Consider the following 11,415-nt stretch of genomic DNA (forward strand, 5'->3'; position numbering starts at 1 on the left):
TTAGTGTGTTGATAGTAAGTGAGACTTCTGTTGGGATGGTCGGAGCTATGAATAGTGTGTTCGGGTAGGTGCCAGTGAGGTAGTCATTGGGTGGGGCATTTGAGCCTGGGATTTTACCCGCAAAGTTTTTTCCTATGGTGGAGAAGAAAACATTGAGTCTGTTTGTTGTTTCAGTAGGTGGGAGTAGGGGTTCATCTGGTTTTGTTAATGTGACTGTTCTGTTTCCTGATATCTTTTTTGTTACTAGAATTTCAGATAGGGTTTTCCAGGTCTTTTTTATATCACCTTTTAAGTTGGATAATCTGTTCTCATAATAAAATTTTTCTGCCCTTCTTATCAGGCTGGTTAGGATAGATGAGTAACGCTTTGTTTGGTCTCTGGTTATGTGACCCATGTGTTAGCCAGGGACTGTTCAGTCTCTTAGCTGTGCTCTGTTTAGTTTTTTAGGGCACTGCTTGTTATAGAGGTATTGGGTCTTTTTTAGAAACTTATTAATACATTCATCAGTACCTGTATAGATTTCTAGCTCAGTTTGCCAGTCGATGCTTGTCATTGCTGCTGTGAAGTTATTAATGGCTGCTTCATTATGAAACCTGAAGGTTACTTTAGTAGTGACTTGGGGTAATTTACCTAGATCAGATACCACCACCCACCATTTCTCCATCAGTTATATGGTTTACCTCATCCACTATGAACCCATCCACCAACAAGTCTACTCCCAAATATCTGAACACATTCACCTCTTCCATACTCCCTCTCTCCAATCTGATATCCAATTTTTTCTGATCTAAATCATTTGATATCCTCATCACCTTACTCTTACCTATGTTCACTTTCAACTTTCTTCCTTTACACACCCTCCCAAACTCATCCATTAACCGGGAGTTTACCTGGAGAGAGTTCCGGGGGTCAACGCCCCCATGGCCCGGTCTGTGACCAGGCCTCAGAATCTGCCAAAAGCACAGTATCATCAGCAAAAAGTAACTGTGTCAACTCCCATTTTGTATTTGAATCTGCATAATTTAATCCCAGCCCTCTCCTCAACACCATAGCATTTACTTCTTTTACAACCCCTTCTATAAATACAGTGGACCCCCGGTTAACGATCACCTCCAAATGCGACCAATATTATTATGTAAGTGTATTTATGTAAGTGCGTTTGTACGTGTATGTTTGGGGGTCTGAAATGGACTAATCTACTTCACAATATTCCTTATGGGAAAAAATTCGGTCAGTACTGGCACCTGAACATACTACTGGAATGAAAAAAGTTCGTTAACCGGGGGTCCACTGTATACAGTGGAACCTCGACTTACCAGTTTAATCCGTTCTGTGATCTAGGTCGCAACTCAATCTGCTCGTGTATCAAATCAATTTTCCTCATTTAAATTAACTGAAATGCCATTAATCCATTCCATCGGAATTCCTGCTCTCAGGAGGCAATAGAAAATACTTCAATATAACACTAATATCAACTCTACAGCTTATTTATCTATCACCACTGATCTAATATGACATAATAAACAACACAGATATGAGTGCAACCAGTCTACAAGAACACTGCTACAGTATGTAATGGTATTAAAATTAAATCTTCATTACATGTGATTAGCCATTCTTTGAAGTACAGCATCAAAGAAAATGTTAAATATAAAGAGAAAGTCTTGGAATTTCTTACCAATAGTAACATTAAAGATAGGTGTTGAAGAGACAAGGTTTGACGGTAGCAATGGCTCATTGCTGTACTCATTGTATATTCGTGTATCCATGCCATTTTGAGAAGCCTCAGGACACTGAAAAACAAAATATGATATTTATATGGAATATATAGGTTCTACTATACTTTATAATTTTGAAATAACATTAAAATTAATTCTCCATGAGGAAGTGGAACAGAATTCTTCCACTGTAAGCCATGCGTGTTGTAAAAGGTGACTAAAATGCTGGGAGCAAGGGGTTAGTAACCCCTTCTGTATACATTACTAAAGTTAAAAAAAGAGAAACTTTTGTTTTTCTCTTTGGGCCACCCTGCTTTGGTGAGATATGACCAGTTTGTTGAAAGAAGATAAAAATTAATTAACAATACAGAGAGCTAGTATCCTCATACCATATCACATTGTCTTTTCACTTAGAATGAGCAAGATATGAGTAAACTGTCATGAAGATGTATCACCAGATATCCATGAAGCTGATCATGAGTCAGACTTCCAGTATCCTTACTCTTTCCCACTCCACTGCCAAGCATTTTGCAGAGAATTACCAAAAATTATCATTTTGAAATTTAATTATCTTCCAAACAAATTAGTGCTGATAGAGTGTGAGCAAGGCAGAGATGGGGTCAAATATGCACGTAGATGAATGGTTCAGAGAACCGACACGTTAAATTAGACACATGTGCAACTCTTGGGTATCTTTATTGAGGAAACGTTTTGCCACACAGTGGCTTCATCAGTCCATACAAAGGAGAAACTTGGAGAACAGGAGGAGAATGAGGTAATCAGTCCCTCAACCTTGAGTCGATGTGGTCAGTCCATCAATCTTGAATGGACTGACCACATCGATTCAAGGTTGAGGGACTGATTACCTCATTCTCCTCCTGTTCTTCAAGTTTCTCCTTTGTATGGACTGATGAAGCCACTCTGTGGCAAAACGTTTCCTCAATAAAGATACCCAAGAGTTGCACATGTGTCTAATTTAATCAAATATGCATGTTGAAATACAGCTACAAATAATGTATAAGCATGATAATCTAGAAAGAATACAATACAAGTACTGTAGTATTCTGGGGCAAAAAATATGGCAGAGTCATGGGGCACAAAAAAAGCATATTCTGCAAATTGAGAATAAATAAAAAAACCATATTCTGCAAATTATGAAAATAAACAAATACCGTACAGAAATACATAGATAAATACATACATACAGAGTTATGGGGTAAAAAAAAAAAAAGAATATCCTGGGTGCACACTGACCTGCAGATTATGAGAATAAATACAGACATACCTACAATGGAAATAATTTACTCTGACTTTTTGGGGGGGAAGTTATCCTTCATAATCTATGTACATATACAGTGGAACCTCAAAAATCGAACTGCTCCCAACTCAACCAATTATATAAGTGTATTTTTGTAAGTGCTTTTACAAGTGTATTTTTGAGGGTCTTAAATGGACTAATCTAATTTACATTATTGCTGATGGGAATAAATTCGTTCGGTAGTGGCACTCTAACAGCCTTCTGGACCAAAGAAAGTTCGATTTTTGAGGTTCCACTGTACATATATATGTTGTCATGTATGATACTTTAACTATTTATGTGTACCTGTACCTGAATAAACTTTCTTTTTTTTATTACCATCTCGGCCATTTTCCATTAAGGCATGGTGGCCCGAAAAAGAAAAACTTTCATCATCATTCACTCCATCACTGTCAGGCCAGAGGCACACTTACACTCCAGTTATAAAACTGCAACAATAACACTCCTCCTTCAGAATGCAGGCACTGTACTTTCCATCTCCAGGACTCAAGTCTGGCCTGCTGGTTTCCCTGAATCCCTTCATAAATGTTACTTTGCTCACATTCCAACCACACTTCAAGTCCTAAAAACCATTTGTCTCCATTCACTCCTATCTAACATGCTCACACATGCTTGCTGGAAGTCCAAACCCCTCGCACACAAAACCTCCTTTACCCCCTCCCTCCAACCTTGCCTAGGCCAACCCCTACCCCGCCTTCCCTCCACTGTAGATCTAAACACTCTTGAAGTCATCTTATTTTGTTCCATCCTCTCTACATGTCTGAACCACCTCAACAATCACTCCTCAGCCCTCTGGATAATAGTTTTGGTAATCCCGCACCTCCTCCTAATTTCCAAACTAGGAATTCTCTGCATTATATTCACACCACACATTGCCCTCAGACACAACATCTCCACTGCCTCCATCCTTCTCCTTGTTGCAACATTCACCACCCATACTTCACACCCATGTAACAGCGTTGGTACAACTATACTCTCATACATTCCCCCCTTTGCCTCCATGGACAAAATTCTTTGTCTCCACAGAATCCTAAGAGCACCACACACCTTTTTCCCCTCATCAATTTGTTTCATCTTTCATAGATCCATCTGCTGACATGTCCATGCCTAAATATCTGAATATATTCACCTCCTACATACTCTCACCCTCCAATTAGATATTCAATCTTTCGTTACCTATTTTTTTTTAATCCTCATCACCTTACTCTTTCCTATATTCACTTTTAATTTTCTTCTTTTACATACCCTACCAAACTCATCCACCAACCTCTGTCAGTAGCGTTACTGTATACTGCGCAGTATACTTAGATAATCCCAGCTACTTTATAGGTAGGCTCCTTTGTTAGCTGTGACGTCAAGAGATCCTTGCACATGAGCAACTTCTCTTCAGAATTTTCCCAAAGCACAGTGTCATCAGCAAAGAGCAACTGTGACAACTCCCACTTTGCATTAGATTCTTTATCTTTTAACCCCACACCTCTTGCCAACACCTGAGCATTCACTTCTCTTACAACTCTATCTATAAATATCTATAAATATATAAATATCTATAAATATATATATATCTATAAATATATATCTATATATATATATAAATATAAATATATCTATAAATATATCTATAAATATATATGGTGACATCACACATCCTTGTCTAAGGCCTACTTTTACTAGGAAATAATCTCCCCCTCTCCTACATATTCTACCCTGAGTCTCACTATCCTCGTAAAAACTCTTAACTGCTTTCAGTAACCTACCTCCTATTCCATGTATGTATTTGCAACATCTGCCACACTGTCCCCCTATCCACCTTGTCATATGCCTTTTCCAAATCCATAAATGCCTTATTTAAATACTGTTCACATATATGTTTCACTGTAAACACTTGGTCTACACACCCCCTACCTTTCCTAAAGCCTCCTCGGTCATCTGCTATCCCACTTTCAGTCTTACTCTTAATTCTTTCAATAACAACTCTACCATACACTTTACTAGGTATACACAACAGACTTATTCCCCTTACTTGTAAATAAATAAATAAATACATTCTTTTCTTTTTTAACACAGTGGCCATCTCCCACCATCCATCCATCTGCTGCCTACTGGATTTTAGATTTTGCCACCGAAGTGGCTAGTTTATTGTGCACCCCATATCCATCCTGTGGACGGTAGCGCAAGAGCATATGGATACACAAAAGGCCTAGGAACTAGGCCCCACAGGGTTAACAGGAATACATATGGATTTATATCTACATATCTATAGTTCACTTATCTGTTACAAGCAAATTTAGGAAATTTGCTTAGTATATCTGGTATCTTATTTTCATTAATAAGATATCTTGACATGTCACATAGGTTATTATACTGTCTGTCTTTGTATTCCTCAATAAGTGGACAATTAAGCACAGTGTTCAAGACAGTGACCATATGCCTGATCACATAATTTACATTTAGTTTGATCATCATCTGTGTGTCTCCCAAACTGCCAGAAGTACTTGTAACCAAGCCTAAGCCTGGCCACTACAACATCAGTCAGTCTGTTCACATTGCAAGTTGCTCCATAAACATACTTATCTACGTTCATGTTATCATAGTGGGTTATAGATCTACTCTGGGAAGAGGTATTAAATAAAAGTGAAATCTAACTGTTTCATGCCATAAGAAAATCTTGCCCCAAAAATTTTAGGATACTTTTTTGTTATATATATTAATGGAAAGAATTAAACCCATAGAGGTCATAAAGTCACTGAAGACAAGTTAATGGGAGCCAATTATGTTTGATCAAAGAAAGTGGTAGGGTAGCTTTGGTCTGCTTGAAGAGAAAAGCTTTTATTTGGGCAATAAATACATAATACATATAATTTTGTTACACACAAGTGATACAAGCTGCTGATAACGCACTCAGCTTACCGAGTGTCTATGGTTCGATCACCAGCATGGGCAGAAATGTTGGGCATGTTTCCTTACACACGTTGCCCTGTTTACCCAGCTGAAAGTAGGTACCTGGGTGTTAAGTCACCTTACACCTGCTGTCTCGGTTCACCTAGCTGTAAGTAGGTGCCTGGGCGTTAAGTCACTTTACACCTGCTGTCAATGTACAATTGCTATGGATCCCATCATACATTGGATTACTCGACTTAAGAAATCGTAATGACACGATTGCAAACAAACCATACCCCCGGCCGGGATTGAACCCGCGGTCATAGAGTCTCAAAACTCCAGCCCGTCGCGTTAGCCACTAGACCAGCTAGCTGGTCTAGTGGCAAACGCGACGGGCTGGAGTTTTGAGACTACGACCGCGGGTTCAATCCCGGCCGGGGGTATGGTTTGGATTACTCCTTCATGATAAAGTTGATATGTTAGCCAAGAAGAGTACCCAGAATAACAGAGCGGCTAAAAGAGGTCAATATATCTGAAATGCGCAGGGAGACACTGGTCAGAGAAATAGCAAGCATCGAACTTAAGCTAAAAGAATCCTTTAGGAGTCAGGAATCGCGGGAAGAACTAAAAGCCATAAATGAAATCGAAAGAAACCCAAAGTATTTCTTCTCCTATGCCAAATCAAAATCGAGAACAACGTCCAGTATTGGGCCCCTACTTAAACAAGATGGGTCCTACACAGATGACAACAAGGAAATGAGTGAGCTACTCAAGTCCCAATATGACTCAGTTTTTAGCAAGCCGCTAACCAGACTGAGAGTCGAAGATCAAAATGAATTTTTTATGAGAGAGCCACAAAATTTGATTAACACAAGCCTATCCGATGTTATCCTGACGCCAAATGACTTCGAACAGGCGATAAATGACATGCCCATGCACTCTGCCCCAGGGCCAGACTCATGAAACTCTGTGTTCATCACGAACTGCAAGAAGCCCCTATCACGAGCCTTTTCCATCCTATGGAGAGGGAGCATGGACACGGGGGTCGTCCCTCAGTTACTAAAAACAACAGACATAGCCCCACTCCACAAAGGGGGCAGTAAAGCAACAGCAAAGAACTACAGACCAATAGCACTAACATCCCATATCATAAAAATCTTTGAAAGGGTCCTAAGAAGCAAGATCACCACCCATCTAGAAACCCATCAGTTACACAACCCAGGGCAACATGGGTTTAGAACAGGTCGCTCCTGTCTGTCTCAACTACTGGATCACTACGACAAGGTCCTAAATGCACTAGAAGACAAAAAGAATGCAGATGTAATATATACAGACTTTGCAAAAGCCTTCGACAAGTGTGACCATGGCGTAATAGCGCACAAAATGCGCGCTAAAGGAATAACAGGAAAAGTCGGTCGATGGATCTATAATTTCCTCACTAACAGAACACAGAGAGTAGTCGTCAACAGAGTAAAGTCCGAGGCAGCTACGGTGAAAAGCTCTGTTCCACAAGGCACAGTACTAGCTCCCATCTTGTTCCTCATCCTCATATCCGACATAGACAAGGATGTCAGCCACAGCACCGTGTCTTCCTTTGCAGATGACACCCGAATCTGCATGACAGTGTCTTCCATTGCAGACACTGCAAGGCTCCAGGCGGACATCAACCAAATCTTTCAGTGGGCTGCAGAAAACAATATGAAGTTCAACGATGAGAAATTTCAATTACTCAGATATGGTAAACATGAGGAAATTAAATCTTCATCAGAGTACAAAACAAATTCTGGCCACAAAATAGAGCGAAACACCAACGTCAAAGACCTGGGAGTGATTATGTCGGAGGATCTCACCTTCAAGGACCATAACATTGTATCAATCGCATCTGCTAGAAAAATGACAGGATGGATAATGAGAACCTTCAAAACTAGGGAGGCCAAGCCCATGATGACACTCTTCAGGTCACTTGTTCTATCTAGGCTGGAATATTGCTGCACTCTAACAGCACCTTTCAAGGCAGGTGAAATTGCCGACCTAGAAAATGTACAGAGAACTTTCACGGCGCGCATAACGGAGATAAAACACCTCAATTACTGGGAGCGCTTGAGGTTTCTAAACCTGTATTCCCTGGAACGCAGGAGGGAGAGATACATGATTATATACACCTGGAAAATCCTAGAGGGACTAGTACCGAACTTGCACACGAAAATCACTCACTACGAAAGCAAAAGACTTGGCAGACGATGCACCATCCCCCCAATGAAAAGCAGGGGTGTCACTAGCACGTTAAGAGACCATACAATAAGTGTCAGGGGCCCGAGACTGTTCAACTGCCTCCCAGCACACATAAGGGGGATTACCAACAGACCCCTGGCAGTCTTCAAGCTGGCACTGGACAAGCACCTAAAGTCAGTTCCTGATCAGCCGGGCTGTGGCTCGTACGTTGGTTTGCGTGCAGCCAGCAGCAACAGCCTGGTTGATCAGGCGCTGATCCACCAGGAGGCCTGGTCACAGACCGGGCCACGGGGGCGTTGACCCCCGAAACTCTCTCCAGGTAAACTCCAGGTAAACTCCAGAAGGAGAATGTAGAATATAACTTTGGTATAACTGTGTCTAGCATTAGGAATAATATTAGGAGAGAAGTAAATAATGAAAATGATTGTTATAGGAATGCATTAGAAGCCAGAGTAGATCTATAACCCACTATGATAACATGAACGTAGATAAGTATGTTTATGGAGCAACTTGCAATGTGAACAGACTGACTGATGTTGTAGTGGCCAGGCTTAGGCTTGGTTACAAGTACTGACTGATGTTGTAGTGGCCAGGCTTAGGCTTGGTTACAAGTACTGACTGATGTTGTAGTGGCCAGGCTTAGGCTTGGTTACAAGTACTGACTGATGTTGTAGTGGCCAGACTTAGGCTTGGTTACAAGTACTTCTGGCAGTTTGGGAGACACACAGATGATGATCAAACTAAATGTAAATTATGTGATCAGGCATATGGTCACTCTCTTGAACACTATGTGCTTAATTGTCCACTTATTGAGGAATACAAAGACAGACAGTATAATAACCTATGTGACATGTCAAGATATCTTATTAATGAAAATAAGATACCAGATATACTAAGCAAATTTACTAAATTTGTTTGTAACAGATAAGTGAACTATAGATATGTAGATATAAATCCATATGTATTCCTGTTAACCCTTTGGGGCCTAGTTCCTAGGCCTTTTGTGTATCCATATGCTCTCGCGTTACCATCCACAGGATGGATATGGGGTGCACAATAAACTAGCCACTTCGGTGGCAAAATCTAATCTGTCTCGGTTCACCTAGCTGTAAGTAGGTACCTGGGTGTTAAGTCACCTTACACCAGCTGTCTCGGTTCACCTAGCAGTAAGGTGCCTGGCTGTTAGCCGACTGGTGTGGGTCGCATCCTGGGGACAAAATTAACCAAAGTTGCCCAAAATGTTCTGCATAACCAGGGACTTTCTATATAGCATGTTACTGATCTCAGTTATGGTCTGTATAAGCTACATCATGCAACTGTGGATTATCAGTATTATAATCACGGGGAAGCGCTAAACCCGTAGGAGCATACAGCACCTGTGGTGGGGATGGAAGGTATTCAAGCTTAATTCAGAGAACCGGAGCACAGATCCAATTCCCTAGATCAAGAGCCCCTCAACAGCGTCAAGGAACCTCCCTTGAGGGGAAAGATTATTAAAAAAAAAATTATATGACAAAATGAAGACAAACAAACCCTGACATATATGACTTACTTACCTTGGTATGGCTAGATAAAGGCGAGTTTTCCATCTTTGATCTGGGTCTTTCAGGGGGCACCGTCCAGCCCATCTCTTGGGTAAATTTCTTAATTGCATCTCTTGATGACTGAATGAAACCTGTGAGACTTTGCAAATAATCTTGGCGAGCCAGAAGCGTCATTGTTGTTACAAGTTTGGTTTAAGGGCAGTGATGGGCGAGGTGCAGAGTAACAACTGTATTATGATACACTTATGTATATTATGTATAATTTATGTAACTGTACTGTGCATGATAATTATTATATATAGCAGCATATGTGTAGATTACTTACGATAACCCCCCCCCCAAAAAAAAAAAAAAAAAAAAAAAAAAAAAGTGACTTATTTCCATTGGAGTCCTTGAGTTATTTCCATTGGAGTCCTTAACTTAATTTCACTGGGGGTCCAGCTAATACCCTAATAACGGTTATAATCATAACCATGATTTTTAAAGGGGTGGAGGTGAACAGGTCAACAGGTGTAAGGAAACGCGTCGAAATGTTTCCATCCGCCGGGAATCGAACCCCGGGCCCTCAGTGTGTGAAGCGAAAGCTTTGGCCACCAGGCAGCCAGGTGCCCACTCCCTGACCCTGGGGATTCACGGAGCCGCCGCTGGTATGACAGAGCGACTGACAGGGCGCCCCCTCCATGTATTCGGACGCAGACTAGGGAACTGCGGGTGAATATCCACCGCCTACGCTTAGGGTATCCCACCACTGCAGGGATCGTTGAACGGGCACGAGAGGAGCTCTGTGCCCACTGTGACCGGGTGGTTCCGAAACCCTTGGTGCACTACCTGTTAGACCGCCCATCTACGATGACCCTTCAATTCAAATTCAAATTCAAAGTTTATTCTCTATAAGGATTACAATGCTGAGTTTACAGAAATTTGGTTATTGTTTGGTTTACATGTAGTAAAATAGTGATTACAGAGTGTACCACTGGAACGCTTAGCATGGCTAGGCGTTAAAGTTAAAGGACCCCAATGGAAATAAGTCACTCTGTCTGACTTTTTTGGGTTATCCTAGGTTCTCTACACATATGCTGCTATGTAAGATAATTCTATGTAACTGTATTGTGTATACCTGAATAAATTTACTTACTTACTTACTTACTAGGCATTTCGGGCAGACTTAGTTTTATTCTTAATTGTAAAATATTATAAATTATGAGGTAAGTTGGTATTATGGCTAAGTGACTAAATACTAGTTTGTGAGTTTAGCAATGTGAATGCTTTTGTTTTGGCACAGTACATAGTTTCAGTATTGGAGTATCACAGGATTCATTATTTTAAGATTGAGATTAATATTTCTGTTTATGGTCAAATGAGTGAGTGAGTGTAAGTGTGAACCACCAGGTGGTATTCGTGTAGTTAGTTGACGGGGTGTATCAGGGAGATAAGATGTTTTCTAATGGTAGTTTTGAAGGTGATGAATGTGTCTGCAGTTCTAGAGCTCTCATGTAGGGTGTTCCAGATTTTAGGGCCTTTGACATACATTGAATTTTTGTAAAGGTTTAGTCGGACACGGGGAATGTCGTAGAGATGTTTGTGTCTGGTGTTATGCCTGTGGGTTCTGTCACAACTATCAAGAAAGCGTTTTAGGTCAAGGTTGATATTGGAGTTTAAGGTCCTGTAGATGTAGATTGCACAGTAGTAAGTGTGGATGTTCTGAACAGGGAGTAAGTTTAGA

The 11,415-nt window shown here is 40.7% G+C and overlaps 1 protein-coding gene across 2 annotated transcripts in view; it reads right to left on the minus strand.

The window, feature by feature from the left end:
* Positions 1–10,501, minus strand: part of LOC128685365 (U11/U12 small nuclear ribonucleoprotein 48 kDa protein) — a 49,774-nt gene extending 39,273 nt beyond the window's left edge. The window contains exons 1-3 of one of the 2 annotated variants that reach the window (XM_070091534.1): positions 10,439–10,485; positions 9,705–9,919; positions 1,679–1,793 (exon numbers count right to left, since the gene is read on the minus strand). In XM_070091534.1, coding sequence (XP_069947635.1) covers positions 1,679–1,793; positions 9,705–9,866 — 277 coding nt within the window. In that variant the 5' untranslated portion in view covers positions 9,867–9,919; positions 10,439–10,485. Of the gene's footprint in view, positions 1–1,678; positions 1,794–9,704 lie in introns of both variants that reach the window. The other variant, XM_070091537.1, reaches the window with a different exon arrangement.
* Between the last annotated feature and the right edge of the window lie 914 nt (positions 10,502–11,415).

Source organism: Cherax quadricarinatus, chromosome 3 (assembly GCF_038502225.1).
Source record: "Cherax quadricarinatus isolate ZL_2023a chromosome 3, ASM3850222v1, whole genome shotgun sequence".
NCBI classification, from domain to species: Eukaryota; Metazoa; Arthropoda; class Malacostraca; order Decapoda; family Parastacidae; genus Cherax; species Cherax quadricarinatus.